Genomic DNA, 22,350 nt, shown 5'->3' with positions numbered 1-22,350 from the left:
TAGCCAGCGCATCGCACGAGCGCAGCTGCTATCAGCCTCGTCAAGCTTGCGGGCGTTGTGAGCTACGTCACACTGCAGTCTTCACGGTGTGTGGAAGGTCAAGCTCCCAAACGCGAAAATAGATTGATGTGTGACAAATTTGTTGATGCATATCGTGGAACAAAAGAGTTCCGTTTGACTCGGACAAAGTTGTCCTCAAATACGATTGTTCTAAATTTTCTAGCATAGAAATCGTATTAGTGAATTATTCCCATCACTTTAATTCCACCTAGTTCGCACACTAATTTATCCTTCTAGAGCTGTTGTCTCGTCTGCTTAAGCAGGCAATGCACTGGCTAGTTTACTAGTAAGCTTAAATGTGGCCAGTAAGAAAAAAAAAAACGTCTGCATAAACCTAACACGATGTAACTTCCAAACTGCGCGCTTGCGCAACGTGCGTGTCCGTTAAAGCGAGATCGATTGCTGCACTCGATTTACGGCCACCGCGTATTCTTTTTCAGAGTGGAATTACCTTCTGCCTTCGAGAGGTCGGCATTCATGGCTTGATAGACAGGTACTGTTCTTCAATACTTTGATACAAGAGAAATAATATAGCGTCAAGTGGAACATTAGCACGCACGTTACGTCCCAACACAATTTGTTCATAACGCTATGTCATTTTAGTGATGAAGATTGATATGAGGCCTACTCCAAGTACTGCGTTCTCCAGCCGTTGAAGTTTCTCACAAACAAGGACGCGAAAGTTCGTAATTCCAATTTTAGAGTAAGGATTTCTTCTGAAGCAGGTTTGGAAATTTGTAGCAGTTACTGAACAAACGCACATTCCGAAGCACAATGTTCCATCGTTTGCACCCAACTTGAGAAAGCAATCAATCGGCAGAACAGTGATTGCTAAGGGACTCCGTTGTCTAGCTGTGTAAAAAGACAGATCGTAGGGAAGGCGTTAATCTGAGATAAAAATACCTTAGGCTTATTACGCCTTCTGTATTCCTCTAGTGTAACCGCAGTTATTTCGGTGAGCACAATGCCATTTTATGACTTATGGTTACGACCTATTCAAGCCTTGAGTATTTTCACAAGTACTTCTGAAAACCCTGCCTTAATGATGAGGCACGCCTCCAGCCCGGATAAGTATAGCATGGTAGAAGGGATATGTGCTAAGCAAGCCAACAATTCAAGATTTAGATGAAACAAGGAAAAAAAGGTTTAACGAAGAGAAAGGCGAACAGGTTGGCCTGGGGAGCAGGTTTCTGGCACGCTCCTACTCACTCCGTAAGGAGGACCAAATAGACGGAAGGAAATTCAAGGAAGGAAAAAAAAGTTCTTGAATTTTCCGCGCAGAAGTCATATTGCGGGACTCAGGCTTAATTTTGAACACCCGGGGTCCTTAAAAGACTTCGAGTTCTTTAGCAAAGAGCAAAGTACACGGACGTTTTTGCATTTCGCTTTGACCGGAATGCGGGCCCGGCGGCCGCGATTGAATCCGCAACCTCGACCTCCTCCGCAGAGCGCCATTGCCACTGAGTACCGCTGTGTGTGGCCCACAGATTGAGGATAATTTTTATAGGCTCAGTACTCGCTGCCCAATGTTGTGCACGTCAAGTGCCAACAAGTCAACAAGAAAAGTATCTACTTACTAATTTAATAATAACGCAGTATTAAACTGATTTGAAAGCTGGTTTCTGTGAAATGTAAATACGTTTGCAATCTTGCATAATTGAAAAAAATTATGGATGGAGTTTATATGAAATAATCATATCCTTTATCGTTACTTTATTTTTAAGACAGCGCAATGCGGTCATCTGTAGCGCCTGCCGAGGATGGTATCCATTCAAGTTCTCTCGCGGCATAGACAATCGCAGGTGTTAGGAACAGTCCATTGTTGGCATTATTTGTAATGTTAATTATTATTAGTATTATTTACTTGCCCTAAAGGCCCACGAGGGTATTACATAAAGCCGGGGGGGGGGGGAAGGTTTAAGTACCGCTTTTATTCACATGGTTTAGTAAACACCATTGATGTAATTATTATCTAACATATTATTTACTAGTATTAAGAAATTTACCTAAGACAAAGCCATCAAACATGCAGTTAGCGACACATTTTCATTTTGAGGCACTACAAAAGGCTATTAGTCCATTTTTTTATGAACAAGTAAAACCTTATGGTAATACTCAAAGCAGCAGGTATATAAAGCACAAGCACTGCATGGCAAGGATATAGCGGCTCGAGAAGTGTCCTAGCTTGTCAACAGCGCACCAGCGCAGCTTACGAGGCCGCGGTGGTTTTTAAATTCGCCGTGAGTAATGAGCGGACATGAGACCGACCACTAGGGGGCAATTGTCGTGGTGCATGCGGATACGGATAATACCAGCGGCGACTTCTGCAATTTTCTGTCACCCATATGGGCCAGACTTTCTGCGCATGGCCGTGTTCGCTTATTCTTTACGGTAATATGGATCTCTTATTAAACTGCAATAAAGAGGTAATAATCCAAGTGTTTATGGGGTTTCACTTCCCACAATGTGGCACCAGATACCAGACGGGCATCGTTGCTCTGCCCTCTACAGAAGTTGGTCCTGTGACCGACTGCAGTCAGCGAATATTGACGGATGGCTCCAGCTTCAAAAAACAATTCATGCTTGAATTCGGTAAGCAAGCTCACACTGCTATTTTTCCTATTGACGCTTGTGCCAGCTTACTGGACGCTCACTTTGATGGAATTTCATCTAGGATAAAATAGTGAACTTGTCTGGGCACTAAAGAAGCACAAGCACCTCAATTTCGGCTCGATTTTGCTTGTTATTTTATTGCAATAGCTTGGTCCCCACAATACACGTACGCTATCAGACATCAGTTTCTAAAGCCCACAACAAATTGCTATTGCCTCATATTCTTACATATCCAATCCGAATGCAAATTAGTATAGTTCGGCTTGAAGATTTAATAAAACAAATTAGAATCGTAGAGTTGCAGGCCACGAAACAAAGCAGGGACTAATAAATGCAAAATATTTTTCTTGCCTTTTTTTCTCTGGAACCGTACAAGTAGTTGTTTACGTATTGGCTTGCGTATCGATCGCGTTTCTCCTGGCCCCTTGCGTCCTAGTTCGCGATCGATGTGCTTGGAGCGTGGTACACAAGAGGGACCTTCTGTGTACTTGCACAGCAGCATTTCAGTTTCGTGAACTACAATCTCACTTTTACCTGGACTTTTTTATAATCATTCATGCTGCGATGATTATCGTTTTGCACACGCGTATCACGTCCGATAAGGCGAAGAGCCTGATCTCCCTACAGGCACCAAGATTTCCTTAGGCACAGTTAGTAAGAGAAAGCATACACGCAGCCTTTAGGTTCTTGGAATTCATCTCATCAGCGTAAAAACTTGGCAGTGGCTGTTTGTCCTACTATCGCCAGTCACCGTAAACCGCAAAAAGCACATTGCTGTTTATTTTTTTATGCCTTCTACCAGGTCCGGGCTTCCACCGGTTTCAATTCGACGTCCGCTCCGACTACCAGGCGCTGGATGAGCACACATTGAAGACCCACTGTCTGGGTCAGAACGCCGAGGTGGTTCTCAGCTGGTTTCCGTGCACGGTGAACGAATACCCCGGGTGCCTGCTGCACTTGTCCGGCCCCAGGTAAACAACTAAGTCGCATTTATTGATTGGCGCGAAAGGATCGAACGGCCTATGCCCGCGTCTGTAGCAAGCGAAACGGCGCCTTGAATTCCCATTGGCTGCGACGCAGCGTCACGTGCGCGAATCGACGGGGCAGAGCGGGGGAAAGGGAAAGCTGCTGCCGTGCAGAGGAATCAGATGTTGCGTGAGGAGAGAGGGAATCGCCGCGAAGCCACGTCGCCCTCGCTCTCAGAAGACTGCGATATCCGTGCGTTCCTTGTCCGCGCAAGCTCTGGCCGGAGTTAAAACGTTACCTCAGTAGTCACTGTAGGTTAACGCACCAAAAAACAGAATAAATTTGAAACTAAAAAGATTTAGCGACGATTACGATACTCCTCCTTTTCTCCTCAGAACAGCAATTTACAATAGGTAGTGAGGCACTAGAAGTGGTAAGGGAATCATGAGACAGAAATAATCAGAAGAATAATAATGAGCTGGGGTGCGTTTGGCAGGCATTCTAAGATCATGAACAGCAGGTTGCCATTATCCCTCAAGAGAAAATTGCATAATAGCTGTGTCTTACCAGTACTCACCTACGGGGCAGAAACCTGGAGGCTTACGAAAAGGGTTCTACTTAAATTAAGGACGAGGCAACGAGCTATGGAAAGAATAATTATGGGTATAACGTTAAGGGATAAGAAAAGAGCAGATTGGGTGAGGGAACATACGCGAGTTAATGACATCTTAGTTGAAATCAAGAAGAAGAAATGGGCATGGGCAGGACATGTTATGAGGAGGGAAGATAACCGATGGTCATTAAGGGTTACGGACTGGATTCCAAGGGAATGGAAGCGTAGCAGGGAGCTGCAGAAAGTTAGGTGGGCGGATGAGATTAAAAAGTTTGCAGGGATGACATGGCCACAATTAGTACATGACCGGGGTTGTTGGAGAAGTATGGGAGAGGCCTTTTCCCTGCAGTGGGCGTAACCAGGCTGATGATGATGATGACGATACTCGCTAGTGCGAAAAACGTGTTCTCATTTCGGCATATATTGGTTCGCGCGAGCAGTCTGTTTCGTGCGGCACTTTGCATACGGTGCGTAGTGTCCCGCGACGGCCTAGGTAATCGGGAGATCGCGAGAGGCAGCGCGTGGATAACGCGTGGGGTCAATTCGCAGCAACCGCTGCAGACAGCTTCCTGACGAGGCGTACTACTCTGGCGGCATCTCGTGACCACTGTCGCATCACTACGCTTTTCTCCTCATGCTTTCGCCATACCCTCCGCTTTGCTGCTCGCGGCTTTCGCCCCTCCGCGGCACACAACAATTTCATCTTTCGTTTTGCTTGTTCGCTCGGTTACGCCGATGCCCGCCGCTACAACAGGTACGTAGGAGTTGCGCTCTGAAACGTTGGCGGGAATGAGTTTCGAATGTACGACCCCACGCTCAGAAATCGAGTGCCTTGCCCATAGGCCACAATAAAGTAAATGTGCAAAACGATGCAGAAGTATGCAGCGTATTTATCAAAATAGTTGCTACTATACAATGAACGAGAGAAGTAATACCAAGAGGCTTAAATTTTGCTAATCATCAGCATATGCAGCTAACAGAGAATGAACCCAAGGTAAACATTGGAAGAATTAACTAATTTCCCCTTCCTTTCTTTGCCTTCGTCCTTCGTTTGCGTTATATAACGCTGTGTGATGCTATCACACAGGATTATCCAGTGAATAAAAAATCCTAAACAGAAATGCGACAACAACCACCAAGTAAAATATTCCTGTGACAACAAGTAGCGACGGCTTATTATATATTGCTTGCTAATGACTATGAAAAGCAAATACGAAGTTAAATTGACGCAATAGCAGCATGACAAAGTTTTTTCTTGGCTTGCAGCACAATTACCAGATATAGGTACGCCGTTGTAACTAATCTAATCCTTTAAATAGTGTTGGTGCGAAACCAGCGCAACATTAGACCTGCTTAGCAATACTTTTGTGATTGGAGCATCTGCGTCTCCCGTTCGCGATGCGTTTCTCTCTTTAGGGAAACTTCAAACCATTTCTCGATGGAAAGGAAGAAGCCGGAGACACCTCAGCTGCCCAGACTTGGCGATGTGGACCTGGCTTGTGAGTATTGGCCCTCTATTATATATAGTACAGGGAAAATTTGGTTTCAGACATCATGTACATTATGCATTAGTATTCACACTATCTGGGATGCCTCTTGCAAATAGGTATTTTCTGTTCTTTTCAAAATAGGAGTTTCCATGTTCCATTTTACGGTCGCATCGCAATGCTCTTTCCCTGGTAAAAATATTGCAAAGGATTTGCAATACATACATACATACATACAGTGCGTGTGTGTGCGTCGGTGTTTTTTATTTGTTATGCGAAGCATACTAGCCGCACAACCACGCTCTTCCTTGCTGCGCCGCGCGCGGCCGCGTAGCTACCATATGACGTCATAACAGCTGCAAAAGCGGAGGCTCAACTCGTGCGCTCGCTTGCGGCCGCGTAGCTACATAGCCGGGTCTCAGCTCGTGCGCTCGCCTGCGGTCGCACAGATGGTACTGCGGCCTAACTCCCGCTCCTCCCGCTATACCAGGTTAACCACTATACCAGCGGTATAGCGGTATTGGTAGCGGTAGAGCATATTTATTGGTTTGAAAATAAAGGAATCAGCAGAGTAACGCATGAGTTGTTTCTTCGTCAAGCCGAACCAAATATAGCCAAGCAACAGCAGTTCAGCAGGCTAAACAATGGTTCAACAACTAAAATAAAGGCTAGTATGCTTCACATCCTGGGCTTAACCTTAGCTAAGCTACAGCCATTTTTATTTATTCATCTATTTATAGACACTGAGATCTCAAATCAGATCATAGCAGGGTGGGTATATATAGAAATATGCAAGCATGTAAACATATACAAAATTCATCAGATTGTTTCCATTTTCAAACATTGGTGAATAATATGTAACATACAATCAAATAACGAACACAAATTCATAACATTTGCAAGTATTTTTCAAAGATTGATAATAGTATATGGGTAACAATATCAAAATTAAGATTATTCCAGTTTGTTATTGTCCTAGGAAAAAAAGAATGCTTGAAACAGTTATTCCGTGCAATCATGGGGGTTCTTGATAAAGTATGCCTTGGTCTCGTGTTATAACCTGATGAGTAAGTAAACAACTTGGGAGTGTTAGCCTTTTAATGACGGTTTACAAGTTGAGCGAGAAACTTTAATCGTCAGATATGGTTGCGCTATATGTACTCGCTATATGTAGATATGTACTGCGTCTTAGGAGCTCACCAACAGACGCACGGCCGTATGAATTAAAAAAAAACTGACTACCTTATGCTATACGCGTTCCAGTTTTTAATATCGGTTAAAGTGAATGGGTCCTAAATAATTACGACATATGCCAACAAGGAACGAATTTAGAAATTGTACGCCAGTAAATGAACACTACACGTAGATGATTTCAGTGAGCGCCTCAAGAAAAATAGTTTACGCAAAGAATATCAGCAACAGTATATATGTGTTTTGTCCAGGAAAGCTCATTGGTTATCCATAGGCCCAAATATTTGTACTCTCTTTGCGTGCTTCACAACTGATCATCAGCACGTCTTTATTTTCTGCTAATGAGAAAGCTACACGCAATGTCAGCCGTCTGGTTCTGCAGCTTCGTTAGCTCTGACATAACACACTTTTGTCGTTCGGCTGTGCTGACATTTCTTCTATAAAAAACGTCCGAAGTGTACTATTTGTCTGCGCGCCCATGTTCCTAATACATGCCAAAAAACAAAGTAAAAAGAAAAGAAAGCTATGCCTGTTCTTTACAAGGCTCGTTGTCTAGCTTATCTGTAACGTCTTGCGTCTCAGGATTACACAAGCTTGTGTTAGGCTCATTTGTAACGGTCTGCTCCTCTAACTGCCACCGTAGCATCCGAGAGCGCGGACACGCTGTCGCTGGACGAGGCTGCTTGCCGCAGCTCCTGTTGGTCCGGAGGCAAGGGTGCCTCCCTCGCAGCCCTCAGGATGCTCGCCAAGCAAGGGCTACAGGTGGGTGCACCGAAGCTAGCTCATCGTGTTGTCTCACTCAGTGCTGCGCATGAGCGATAAGCCTGGTGGCGTTGAAGAGGACGAAGGAAGTAATGCTCACGCGTTCTGAGGCGGGAACAAAATGCTTATGAATGTTATATACATTTCAAAACTTTCACATTGCTCTTATTCTTCATTATGTTAGTAGGTTTGAATGCCAACCATAAACGTTGAAATCAGGTATGCTTTGCATGACAACACTTATCACCACCCATACAATTTTCTATAGAATAGCAGCATGGATGTGTATTTCAAAACGTTAGTCTAGCTTATGCCTTTGTACGCATAAACGAAAGGCAGTGTACAAACTTCACGTGCTGACTGGAGCACGCGACGCAGTTCGAAAAAAAAAAACTAACAAGCGAAGCGATGCTCAAGGCTTCCCTTCTCGTTTCTTAATGAAAGGCATGGTGACGAATCACTCTTGTGCTCTTTTCGTCGAAAAACTTCTGGCAGCACGCATCTCACGATGAATGCCGACGAAGATGTGATTAGCATTGAAAAAATGTAACAACACACCGTACTGTCCAGCTCTTCACATCCGTGTTGCTTACTTCGTTTCACTGTAGATCAACGCTTCTCGCTTAGTTCACAATCGGGTTCCATTCTGTATATTTCACTTCTCTATTCAATATCAGCTGCTTTTCATGCCGAATTTTTCACTTTTCTCTGTCTTGCTTGTGTTACTGACTTCTTTTCTCTTTGTGTCCGGACTTGTTCACCTCCTGCCTCTTGTTCTTGTCTTTCTGTGAGCCTTCCCAGTGGGTGGTTCCCATTCCGCAGTATTTGCTAAGAATGTTCCCACACCTAGCTCCACATGCCCCAGTTGCGCATACTCAATGACTGAAATTGCCTAAGCCCAAGTTCATTTTTTCGGGTGCACACCCAGTGCTTCAAGTTAACAGGAAGGAGCTTGGATGCTTCCATACCGAAAACTGCGTGAAGTTCCTGAAGAATACTAGTTGCATTGAAAACATTCTTATATAACCTCCACGTAAGCTGTAAGCTAACACAAATTGTAATTTGGTGGAGCACCTGTTGTGTCAGCCTATCTTGTTCTCAAGTCTCCCTATTCTCTCGATGACGCACTCTAAACAAGTGTTTCGTCTTATAGGGCTTATCTTGTTTTACGAAATTGATTGTCACCAATGATGTGCGCATATCGCTTGTTTAACATTCTTGGGTCCCAAATTTCCTATCCGGAATGCTATGTAAGAGACGCGCATGTTGTTCCTTACGAGTAAGTTAAAGGCACATTGGTAAGCGAGAAGAAACTTGCCCAACAAAAGCGCAGGTGGAGACGCTGCATGATATTTCTGCACCAGTGCTACATAACTTCAAGGAATTTGACAAGGTTTTCAAGGGGCTAGTTAACTCTTGGCCAATGCGATATATGGCATAAATCACATTCAAAGGTAAGCAGATAGCCTGCATGATAACTTTAAATCGGGTTTCAACGTTATAGCGGTCTAAATACCAAAGAACAAAGTGAAATTCGGAACGTCAAATTCTTCTCGTCTGTGCCGTGCTTCAGACTCAAAATTCAAACAACGTTTCTATTTTCGATTTCCGCATTGTAACACCACACATTTCCATTTGTACAACGTTAAGAAAGTATTGCAAGAAGTTTGCAATTCTCAAAATACTTTAGTGTACCACTAATGGGCAACATGCCTTGCCACTGCCTTCGACCCCGCTTTACATGCTTAGGAGCTGCCCTGAGGCTTTTATTCAGACACAGCGCCTCACGCTGCTTCCTCTCAACCCTTCCTTTCCCACCATGTGTCTCAGGCGCCTTCTCTCTATATGCTTGAGTACCGAGACAAGCTGGGACAACATCAACAGCCGCAACAACGAGCTCCTGAAACCGAACAATATGTAAAAGAAATAGCGAATGACTGTGACCTTAATCGATTTTACTGTGCTATGGAACCTTAGTCCAGGACTTGTCGGATGAGCTCTACCAGGCACCTCGGTGGAAACTCTGGCTTAACCGTGGTCTTCCTCGTTGCTTCATTTATCATCATCATCAGCAGCAGCAGCAGCAGCCTGGTTACGCCCACTGCAGGGCAGAGGCCTCTCCCATACTTCTCCAACTACCCTGGTCATGTACTAATTCTGGCCATGTTGTCCCTGCAAACGTCTTAATCTCATCCGCCCACCTAACTTTCTGCCGCCCTCTGCTAAGCTTCCCTTCCCTTGGAATCCATTCCGTAACTCCTAATGACCAACGGTTATCTTCCCTCCTCATTACATGTCCTGCCCATGTCCATTTCTTTTTCTTGATTTCAGCTAAGATGTCATTAACTCGCGTATGTTTCCTCACCCAATCTGCTCTTTTCTTATCCCATAACGTTACACCCATCATTCTTCTTTTCCATAACTCGTTGCGTCGTCCTAAATTTAATTAGAACCTTTTTCGTAAGCCTCCATGTTTCTGCCCCGTAGGTGAGTACTGGTAAGACACAGCTATTTTTATTTATTTATTTATTTATTTATTTATTTATTTATTTATTTATTTATTTATTTATTTATTTATTTCATTTCATTTCAGCATCAGACGAAAACAGAGCCTGATGCAGGGACAGAAGCTAAAGGCTGATGGAGCCTGACGAGGCCTCTGACCCTAAACAGTCTACAGCGGTTGCAGATACAACACAAATCTTAGAAACGTAGGAAATAAAGTAAAAAAAACGCAGCATTTGACACCTGTACACAAACGCATTGCATATACAGTTTCACACAAATGACACATTACAAATCATACGTAATAGGACGCTAAGCAATTTACTTGAATAAATCAGCACAAACAGGTGTTGTACAAAAACATACAAATGAAATATAATTGTCAGTGAAACTGAATAATGTTGCTTTTAACGCTAATAATAATAATAACATTTAACACTAGAACGTTATCTAGTGAGGCGAGTCTAGCAGTGCTATTGGAGGAATTAGAGGGCAGTAAAGAGGATATAATAGGGCTCAGTGAAGTTAGGAGGCCAAAAGAAATATATACCATGCTAAAAAGCGGGCACGCCCTGTGCTACGGGGGCTTAGCGGAGAGACGAGAACTAGGAGTCGGATTCCTGATTAATAGGAGTATAGCTGGTAACATACAGGAATCCTATATCATTAACGAAAGGGTGGCAGGTCTTGTTGAGAATCATAATAAGAGGTACAAAATGAAGGTTGTACAGGTTTATGCCCTTACATCCAGTCATGATGACCAGGAAGTCGAAAGCTTCTATGAAGACGTGGAATCGGCGATGGGTAAAGTCGAAACCAAATACACTGTACTGATGGGCGACTTCAATTCCAAGGTAGGCAAGAAGCAGGCTAGGCACTAGGAATAACAGGGGAGAGTTATTAGTAGAGTTTGCGGAACAGAATAATATGGGGATAATGAATACATTCTTCCGGAAGCGCGATAGCAGAAAGTGGATGTGGAGGAGCCCAAACGGCGAGAGAAGCGATGAACGACAACCTTGTGGGCATCATTAAGGAGTGTGCAATAGAAGTCGGTGGGAACTCCGTTAGACAGGACACCAGTAAGCTATCGCAGGAGACCAAAGATCTCATTAAGAAATGCCAATCTTTGAAAGCCTCTATCCCTACAGCTAGAATTGAACTGGCAGAACTTTCCAAGTTAATCAAGAAGCGTAAGACAGCTGGCATAAGGAAGTATAACAGGGATGCAATTTAACATGTTCTCAGGAACGGAGGAAGCCAAAAAGCAGTGAAGAAGAAATTAGGAATTGGCAAGAATCAGATGCATGCGTTAAGAGACAAAGCCGGCAATAACATTACTAATATGGATCAGATAGTGCAAGTGGCTGAGGAGTTCTATAGAGAGTTATACAGTGCCAGTAGCACCACGAAGATAATGGAAGAGATAATAGTCTAGAATAATTCGAAATCCCATAGGTAACGCCGAAAGAAGTAAAGAAAGCCTTGGGAGCTATGCAAAGGGGGGAGGCAGCTGGGGAGGATCAGGTAACAGCAGATTTGTTGAAGAATGGTGGGCAGATTGTTCTAGAGAAACTGGCCACCCTGTGTATGCAATGCCTCATGCCTTCGAGCGTACCGGAATCTTGGAAAAACGTTAACATAATCCTAATCCATATGAAAGGGGACGCCAAAGACTTGAAAAATTATAGACCGACCAGCTTACTGTCCGTTGCCTACAAAGTATTTACTAAGGTAATCGCAAATAGAATCAGGAACACCTTAGACTTCTGTCAACCAAAGGACCAAGCAGGATTCCGTAAAGGCTACTCAACAATAGACCATATTCACACTATCAATCAAGTGATAGAGAAATGTGCGGAATATAACCAACCCTTATATATAGTTTTCATTGATTACGAGAAAGCGTTTGATTCAGTAGAACCCTCAGCATTCATGGAGGCATTGCGGAATCAGGGTGTAGACGAGCCGTATGTAAACATAGTAAAAGATATCTACAGCGGCTCCACAGCCACCGTAGTCCTCCATAAAGAAAGCAACAAAATCCCAATAAAGAAAGGCGTCAGACAGGGAGATACGATCTCTCGAATGCTGTTCACTGCGTGTTTACAGGAGGTGTTCAGAGACCTGGATTGGGAAAAATTGTGGATAAGTGTTAATGGAGAATACCTTAGTAACTTGCGATTTGCTGATGATATTGCCATGCTTAGTAACTCAGGGGACCAACTGCAATGCATGCTCGTTTCTCATATTCGACAATACTTTTCACTTGTTAGAAAGCTAGAAAATATTTTCACATAACGAAACTAGTACAATATCAATGACTCCAGTACAGTACCATATTGATTAGGCGGAACTCAATTTTCCGAAGTAAAGCATGTTGTTGGGCTTGTCGGTTCATAGATTTAGCAAACTAAGCTAAGCAGCACTCTGCGCTCTGTGTGCGCCTGTGTTTCTATTCAAGTCTTGTCTTCTTCGCGCCGTTTAATATTTTGCTTAGTCAATTTTGCACACTTTTCTGCTCAGTGAACCAACCGTTTAATGCGTTGAAATTATCAGAGCGCTTAGGTGAACACCACGTCTTACCCAAATTAACAAATATTCTGGGGGCAATACGAGTAAAAGTTGAAGAATCTTTGCATATGCCGAGTTTCAGTTTGGACGGACTCCGCTGACCTGCATTAAGATTTCCGTTGCAATGACAGAACAGAAAACAAGCTTAGCGGTCCCGGTGCGTACTGAATATGTAATAAACGTGTGTGAAGCCCAATTTCTGGTTGCTTTGCATAAATGTAATATTATTCGTATAAGTATTTCAATTATTTTCAATATAGAGAAGGTGTTGATCGAGCAAAGTTATTGTCGTGTCTCACCGACTATGTTAAATACACATTTTCGACCCAGTTACAAATAACGCTGTAGCATTTTCTGAACCTAAATATTACAGATGAACGTTCCTGAGGGCTTTGTGATTACTACGACTGCCTATGAAAAATTCTCAAGGCATCCGGACTTCCAGGCGGCTGTTCGAAGTCTCTCGAGCATCACAAGGTAAACGAGACGCCATAGTGCCTATTCTCGCGATGAAATGAACTACACACGTCACAAGTGCATGGTAAAGCATTTTGAAAGCGCAGAAAATTTCGTTTGCTTCGCTGTGACTAGTTATCATGGGAGTGTCAGCAAATCCACATGCCCATAGTCTAACAATCATATCACCCGCAGGGTACGTCTGTACAGACTAGCTGCGCTTGTACTTTCTATGCTTGCCTCCCAACGCGATTTTAAAGCACATATGACCCGCGGACAGTCTTCAATTTATTCAAACATTTGATGGATGCTGGACATTTACTTTCTCAAATGTCCGTTAAATCACCTCGGCTCCCTTCCGCGTACCTCGGTGTCTGTCCTTTGTAACAAAAGTGCGCATAGAGCATTTTCCGTTGAATATAACATGTTATAAATGGTAATACCGCCATGTGCTCATTTGATCAGTATACTATTCATCTTTTATGCACAGTACAGAATGATGGTCTTACAGGCTAGAAACGATCTTAAATTACCTCACTTTACCCCCTCTCCGCAGCTTCACAGAGTCGCAGTCTATCGAGGCCTGCAACAAGTGAGTCAAGACAGTGCAATTGAATATGTCCGTGCGTGACATGGCGCCTCCCTCCAATAGGGCGGTGCGACTGCTGGAGTCTCTACCCTTGCCGGAAGATGTGCAGGCTGCCATCGGCAGTACCTACCGCATGGTCTTCGGCGAAGCATCACGTGACATTCGTGTCGCCGTTAGATCATCGGCTGTCGGCAAGTACAGTGCCGAGGGCAGCGCTACCTCCACTGCTCGAGCGTATAGTGAACATAGCTGATGCAGTTGATACTACCATTGTGTGTTCCATGATGCGCCACGGCTTGAAGGTCTGAAGGACGCCTAAGAGATTTAATTATTCATTTTTAGACCCTGAAGGCACCGAGGCAATAGAGAGAGAAGCGGACTAGTGAAGTACAATATATGGAGAGAATGTTAGGAAAAAGCATGGTACACGGCACTCTTAAGGTTTTCTTCTGAGATGGAAGCTATAGAGACGAAAAGGTGGTTCAAGTCGATGCATGTTCTAGCAGGATACAAAAGTGGCTGAACAGGCTTGGGCGGCAGGATGGCCATTCCACTTAGAAAAAATTGTAGGAAGCACGTTGGAGATGTGTTTTACGAGAAATAAAGTAATTTTCGAAACGGTGTTACACTGGTAGATTCTATAAGAAATGCCAGAGGCTTGAGAACACATAGGATGCGCTGAGAGGTCGGGTCACTCTAAATTTATTTTCAATTTCGTGACACTTATTACCCATTTTATTTATTTATTTATTTATTTATTTATTTATTTATTTATTTATTTATTTATTTATTTATTTATTTATTATATGATACCCTCAAGGTCCGAGGGCATTACAGAGGGGAGTGGACAAACTGGAAGCATAACAATGAATCATGGAAAATAAACAATGTAGCGCATTAGTAATTCTTAATTATACAATACTATGTAATATCTTGCCTAATGTTTCGAAGTACGACAGATAATGTAAAAAAACACCTTGATAATTTCTGTTAGCGCAATGTTAATCACTGTCGTCCTTAGTCGTCTGCAAGTACGGCAAGTAAATGAAATAACATATTATTATTTCCTAATTATACAATGTTGGCCTTACGAAAACGTTTTTTGTCGACATTAGATGCAATTTCCCAGGGAAGGTGGTTCCACTGTCATGATGATCTGGGAAAGAAAGATTGACTGAAAGTGTCAGTGTTGCCTCTTTGAAGTCCGAACTTATGGCGATGATCGATGCGGCTCGACAGGTAATGAGGCTGAGAAATGAAGTTACTGTGAAGGGGGGAATGGTAATAAAATTTGGGAAACGGTGTCAAATGTGCTATTGCTCTACGACATGCAAGTGATGGAAGAGATAGATTGTCCTTCATTGATGTTACGCTAGCGGTACGGTTAAATTTTGAAAATATGAATCGGACTGAATTATTTTGGACAAGCTCCAGAGGAAACATAAGGTTTTTTTATTGTTTTTTTCACGGATTCTCTCCGTGTTAGGGGCTGAGGTAAAGGCAAAATACCTGACAAAGTCTCTGCGCCCCTACAGTTCAAGGCAGCATGACATATCATTCACAAGCATATTTGCCAAACGTATCTTTACCACATAGCACAGAGCAACAAAAAATTCAATTATTCAGAAAGCATGTCTTAAATGCATTACTTTTGCTTCAGCGTGCAAGATTTTGAAAAAGCAGAAGATACATAAGCAATGAGTGTTATATAACAACTAAATTGGCTTACGTCAGAAGTCAACAAAGCAAAGAAAACCATAGAATCACTGGCCCGAAAATAAATAGCATATACAGTAAATAGATCAGTACATTGAAATATTTCAAAAAAGAACGAAGGTTTAAGATTGATGTAAAATGTAAATGCCGAAACAATGGCAAATATAATTTACAAGCGCTGAGAAAAATCTGTAACATAACTGAGGTTACATGTGTTATCAGGGATGAGCACAAGTTACTCAAAATGAAAATGCAATGTCAGTGCCCACTAATAGGTTTTTACAGTCATTTTTGAAGTTGTGGATGTATTGTGTGTCTTGTACGTTAAAGTGATCACTGTTTAATATATTAATCGTTTGATAATTTATTATTTGCCATCCGTAATTAGTTCTTGTGGCGGGCTTTAGATGGTGTGGTCTACGTATTGGCTATGAGGTGCAAATTTCAACAGGTATTGTGTGCCAGCCTATTTTGTGTGCCAGCCTGGAGTAGTTTCAAATAATAAACTTGATCTGCTTTAAGCAAGCTATATTTAATGAACAGCGGTTTTGTTCGGGATCCTCGTTTGTCACCCCCATAGTTTTCACACATTCTCAATATTTTCTTTTGTACAATCATTACTTTGTTGTAGCTTGAAGCTGTCGTAGTTCCCCATACTAAAATGCCGTAGCTGAGTTTTCAATAGAAAATGAGTAGAATAATGTTTGTTTCAACCAGGTGGGTAGTATATTTTGTATTTTATACATGCAGCCAGTAACTCGAGATAGCTCACTTTTTAATTTGTTAACGTGAGTATGCTATGTAAAGTCCTCTGTAAACCATACGCCCAAGAACTTTTGCTCTGTTACTTTTTCCAGTAATGTATCCGCAAAGTTCAGATTAACACAGTGGGGGTCTCTTTTATTTCCTGGCTTAAAAATTATATATTTGTTTTTGCATGTGTTTAAACTCAGCTGGATGCTTTTAAGCCAGGTGGAGAAGTGTAAGAGGTAACTGTTAGCTGATGATTCTATAGCCTCTTTTGTAGTGCCAGTGAAGAAGATATTAGTGTCGTCAGCATACATTATTATTTCAGGGGAGTTTGGTATTGACGTTATATCATTTATGTACACAAGAAATAAGAGGGGTCCTAAGATTTATCCTTGAGAACACCATATTCGACTTTCAATTTTTGTGATACCAGATTGTCGACGCACACTTACTGATACCGAATTGAGAGGTATGATGTAATTAAATTCTGTGCTACATCTCTAACACCATACACAGCAAGCTTCTTAAGAAGGATATAGTGTTGCACTGTGTCGAATGCCTTTTTCAAATCCAAGAAAATCCCCAGAGTGAGCAGTTCTTTCTCAATATTTTCAATTATTTTGTCCTTTATGTTTATTAAAGCTAGTTCTGCAAACTTATCCTTCTGAAAGCCATACTGCGACTTCGTAATTATTTCATGTTTGTGAAAAAAAGACGTAAGCCTATCATTAATAATACGCTCAAATATCTAGGAAAACACCGGCAGAACAGATGCAGGGGTGACAGGGGTGACATTAGCTATTTTTAATTCATCTGCCAAACCACCATGTGTAAGCATCTCGTTTATTATATGGGTATAATTCAGGACTAATAAGATGAGCGACATACTTGATAGGTAAGGCCTTTATTTCGTCTTCCCCACCTGCAGCTTTGTTTTCTAGAGTCATGATAATTGTTTCAATTTCAGTAGGGGTCACTGGTGTAAGCATAATGGAATCAACCTGCCCTGTAGTCATAAAACCATCCGCTTCTCAGTCTTGTCTACTATAAAGTCCGTGCTTACAAAGTGATGGTACAGGCCCCACACATCTGCAGCGTATTCTAATTTAGGAGGCAATAATTACTGGTAAAGTAATATTTTTAAGGATGGTGGTACTTTGTGAAACCTGTAGCGCAAGTAACCAATCCTTTACTTATTGTGTACTCAGTGAGGAGGCTCCAGGTTACTTTTGCTGTTATATGAACTCCTAAGTATTTGTACGAGTTAACGGGTTCTATAAGAATTTTATTTAGATAGTAAATAGAAAGAGTACTGGTGTTCCTCTGCACGCGCATAATTTTACATTTATTAATATTAAGTTCCATTAGCCAAGTGTTACACCAATCAATCACATAGTCCAATTCAGACTGAAGAGAATTAGTGTCGTCGTGAGTAATTATTTCACGATATCTCACGCAATCGTCCGCAAACAAGTGAATGTGAGATGTCAATGAAGAAGGTAGGTCATTAATACAAATCAGGAAAAGTAGGGGCCCTAGTGCTGATCCCTGAGGCCCACCAGAACGAACTTCCGTAAACGATGAATCATAATTATTCGCAGTACCAAATTGATAATGGTTAGTAAAAGAACACTAAATCCATTTCAGCTGGTTGCTGTCAAGGTTTAAAAGACAGCTTGAATAGCAGCAGTTTGTGGCAAACCTTGTCGAACGGTTTGCTAAAGTGTAAAAATACACAGTCGCCACAGGAATCACGATCTAAAATACAGTACAATCTTATAGTGAAAGATATTAGTTGGGTTTCCCATGAGAATGCTTTACGAAAACCATGTTTAGCTGAGGGGAAATATGAGTTTAAATCAAGAAAGTTAACGAGATTAGTAAATATCCCGTGTTGAAGAAGTTTGCTACAGGTGAGCTTTTATTACCCGATTTGTGCAATGAAACAACTTTCCCTATTTCCCATTGAGCAGGCAGATTACAAGTGTTTACTGATTGTGGGAAAATTTTACCAAGTGTCACAGAACTTAATGTGTTAGTGCTTTTCAAGGAAGGAAGGAAGGAAGGAAGGAAGGAAGGAAGGAAGGAAGGGAGGAAAAAGTAGAGAAGAAAAGGCAGGGAGGTTAACCAGTTTAGCTTAACCGGTTTGCTACCCCACACATGGGAGCGGGATGGGGGGGGGTTGAAAGATGGGTAGGAGAGAGAGAGAGAGCACATAACAGCGCACACATTGTCAGTTACAGTCCATCACTTTTGTGCGGTACGTGATACCACTGTCACAGCCGCTTGTCCAAGTCCGTCTCTTTCAAAAACCGAAGTAGTCCCTTCGTCGCCTTCAGCTGCGATGTCTTCTGTCGGCAATATGGGAAAATATTTGCAACTGACAGTGGTCTATTGTCAAGGTGCGCTAGAACGGAAGCCAGGGACTGTGTCTGAACATTATTCAGGACAGTCGCACAGAATATGTTCTAGCGTCTCCTCGCTGAGACAGGCACTGCAAAGAGCATTGTCGGCCATTCCAATGCGAAATGAGTAAGACTTCGTGAAGGCCACCCCAAGCCATATGCGATAAAGCAGAGTGGCCTCTCTTCGGCGGAGTCCAGTTGGCAATACAGAGATGCATCAGAGAGGGCAGCTCGTATTGACGATTGCTCGGGTTGGTCTGGCTCTTGGGGTGCACCATAAAGAGAGTGTGATCTGCTTTGCAAGCACTCGAAGTCTGCTGGCTGCGTCAGACCATGGAAGTGGTATGGCCTCTTCCTGTGTGTCTTCAACAGCTGCCCAAGCGGCATTATCGGCGTCTTCGCTTTCTATGACGCCGCAATGACTTGAAGACTTGCCACTGAAGCGTCACGTGGTGTCCTTTCTCATTTGATGTGTGGAATAGGCATCTAATGTCGAATACGAGCTGTTCGAATGGCCCGCGAGGCAGAGCTGATAGCACAGATTGGCTGCCTTTGAGTCACTGAAGATGGACCATTGTGGAGGTCGTTCCCGACCGACGAAACAAAGTGCAGTGCGAAGAGCAGCTAGTTCCGCAGAGGTCGATGTCGTTGGGTGGTCAGTCCCAAAGCTGATAGTAATAGCTTTTGCTCGGACAACCACAGCCCCGGACGAAGACTGGATGTTTGTGGGACCATCAGTATAAATATGTACACTGTCCGCGTACCTCTGGTGTAGAAGAAGGAGAGACAGTTGCTTCATCACGGGTGACGACAGCTCAGACATTTTCCCGATTCCTAGTACACTGAGATGGACTGTGGGTCTGTTAAAACACCAAGGGGGTATCGATGGTTTAGATGCCGCGGCGAAGCCCGAGGGAAGTTTGTTGTACTTGACGATAGCTTTAGAGAATGATGATTGGTGCCTGTCAGAAGGTAGCATTGCAAGGCGGTGATTGGGGGCACGTCTGATGTCAGTTAGTTAGTCTGATGTGCGTTCTCAGGGTTTCCACCGTAATGTGAGTTTGCATTGGATGGCCCCGAGCAATCGCAATAGTTGCCTCTGTCGACGTGCATTTGGGCAAACAAAGGCAACCTATGAGTGCTTGAGCTTGTGCTGCCTGTAGAACATGAATGTTTGTCTTGCAGGTGTTATTCAGAACAGGCAGATTATGTCTTAAATACCCGCGAAAGAGAGCTGTGTAGAGTTTCAGCATTTCGTCTACTGACATCCCTCATTTCTTTCCTGTCAAGTATTTAAACTGGGAAGTTGCTGCCAGGCGCCGTATCATGTAGGCCACGTGCGGGCTCCAACAGCGGTCTCGGACAATAATTACGGCAAGAAATCTGTGGATTCTGAGATATGAAATGGTCCACCCATTGATTGAGATGACATAAGGCGTCATTGGTTTGCGAGTAAATGCCGCTAGTGCGCTGAGTTTATAGGTAAATCATCAATCAGCCTAGCAATACCAGAGAAGTCAAGGGCCGCTATTTTGTAGCGATGCCTTATGCCTTATTCTATGCTATTCTTATCATCCACCACACACGGCCGCTTGATCCCGTTGATAATGTGGGCAGACCGTCGCTCTGACCACTGGCCAAGCGCGAAAAGCCTGAAAAAGCATAGAATCGGAAAAGGCATCGCTACAAAATTCCGGCCAAGAGCTGTGGGTTGCATAATGAGTTAGTTATAGTGTTCTTTGTGTGGTGGATCAATGTTCAATGAAGTGGAAAAATTATTTGCAAATGATTCATTGAGAATGTTTGCGTGAGCTTCACTTGGAACAACTTCACCTGACCCATGTTTCAAGGTGATGGAGCTATCAGAATACGGGCTAATGACGCGCCAAACTTTCGGATATCTGTCGTAAACATGTCAGGTAATGTAAGGGATAAGTAACTGTCTTAAGCATTTTTTTAGTGCAGTTACGAGTACATGATGGGCAGCGTTATAGGTTTCCTAGGTTGTTTTACATTCAGATGATTTAGCTAAGCCATAGAGACGTTTTTTTTTCTCTTAGGTGCTTTATATAAGAATTGTACCTAGGGGATTGTGGTTTACAAGTGATGACGCGATTAGGAATGAAGATTTCAGTTAGTAGGCGCACCTGGTCTACAAATATATTTCGATTTGACTGGATGGAACGGTGCTCAAAATCAACAAAACAAGGTTTGAATAAATGACGATAGTTCGTTGTATATCGCTTAAAAGTTGGCTTTCTTGTAATCGCGTATAACTTTCTTAACTTCTGTCTTGTTGGGATAGCAGACTTTTAAACCGAATGTTAGTAAAGAATGCTCATTAATACCAGGTAGGCATGTTATAGAGGAAGCAAGTTCTGGCCGATTAGTTAGAATTAAATCAAGCGTGTTTGCGGTGTTGATTGATGATCTGGGTGGGTGAGTCACAAGTTGAGAAAATGAAAACAGGGAACACAGTTCACAGAAATCTTTAGCCTGAACAGAAGAAGGCTTTATGGTGGGTGGATGCGTATTCCATACTAAATTTGTAAAATTAAAGTCGCCGAGTAAGAATAACGGTGCTGTGGGAAAACGCGAAAAATTTTGATTAATAGCGTCGTCTTTCAGTGAGTGGGAGATGACGAGGGTGAACGGTCGCAACCGCCGAGGATTATCTTTGCGTGACTGAGAGTTAGGCAAGCACACGTGGCTTCAAGCTCTCTGCTAATATCTATATGAAATGATGGAATGGCGAGAAGGACGCCTCCTCCTCGACGTGCAGATCGGTCAGAGAGGTAGATAGCCAAACTGTCGGCGCCACAGAAAGTATCATAATCACGCACATGTGCAGGAAGCGAAGTTTCTGTCAAGGCACTAATTTTGACATCGCACGCGTCGATTGCCGATGATAAAGAATGAAATTTTCTTACGAGACTTCTGATATTTGTAAAAAGAATCGGCAAGTATGGCAAAGCTGTTTGTGATGTTAGGCCCCTACCCCCTACGCTTCCCTATTGTAAAGAACGCAGTGGAACCGAATGATTCTGTAATGTGCCAGATGCATTCTGCGCTCTTTCATGAACGCTATCAGTAAACGCGTCGTAAATATAGCATTTATTGCTCAGAAACAAGTTATTGTAGTGGGGTTTAAAGTTGGGGGAGCCGGGGTGACTGGTACCGAACTCGATTAATTTTTTGCGAGCAACGCAGGTAGGAACCGAAAAGTCTTCGCTAAGTGTAAGGTTATTTTCTTTGAATTGATCGTGCAGCGCGAACACTTTCTCCCAGGTTTTCGAATGCGAAGACTTTGCAACTATGGGTCGACACTTGTTACCATCGAAAGGGCCGAGGCGATGTGCGTGACGTAGTGCGTCATATGGAAATGCATCACAGAATGATTTAATCGTTGATAGTAACTTGGCCTCGGTTTCATGCCATGATTCTTTGCTGTCAGGGATACAGCGAAATATTTCATTATCCCGGCGCGATCTGTTTTCAAAGTCAACGAGGCGTAAGTCAAGCGCTTGCAGACGAGAGGTCGTACTGTCTACCTTGACGTGTACGTCTCTGATTTCTTTAGTTGTGTGGTCGACGTTCTCAAATTTTTCTTCGAATAAATGTAAACAATTTTGGAGACGAGTAATTTTTGTTTCACCGTTTCTC

General features: G+C 42.9%; 1 protein-coding gene across 2 annotated transcripts in view; it reads left to right on the top strand.

The window, feature by feature from the left end:
• The window catches only part of LOC135897914 (rifampicin phosphotransferase-like), a 219,183-nt gene that overhangs the window by 56,443 nt on the left and 140,390 nt on the right, over positions 1 to 22,350 (top strand). For both annotated transcript variants that reach the window (XM_065426606.2, XM_065426605.2), the window contains exons 8-15: positions 501 to 553; positions 2,537 to 2,652; positions 3,476 to 3,644; positions 5,669 to 5,751; positions 7,574 to 7,692; positions 13,145 to 13,248; positions 13,784 to 13,819; positions 13,880 to 14,007. In XM_065426606.2, the coding sequence (XP_065282678.2) occupies positions 501 to 553; positions 2,537 to 2,652; positions 3,476 to 3,644; positions 5,669 to 5,751; positions 7,574 to 7,692; positions 13,145 to 13,248; positions 13,784 to 13,819; positions 13,880 to 14,007 (808 nt within the window). The remainder of the gene's footprint in view (positions 1 to 500; positions 554 to 2,536; positions 2,653 to 3,475; positions 3,645 to 5,668; positions 5,752 to 7,573; positions 7,693 to 13,144; positions 13,249 to 13,783; positions 13,820 to 13,879; positions 14,008 to 22,350) is intronic.

This window comes from Dermacentor albipictus, chromosome 2 (genome assembly GCF_038994185.2).
Source record: "Dermacentor albipictus isolate Rhodes 1998 colony chromosome 2, USDA_Dalb.pri_finalv2, whole genome shotgun sequence".
Classification (NCBI taxonomy): Eukaryota; Metazoa; Arthropoda; class Arachnida; order Ixodida; family Ixodidae; genus Dermacentor; species Dermacentor albipictus.
This window is presented reverse-complemented; position numbering and strand designations above follow the sequence as displayed.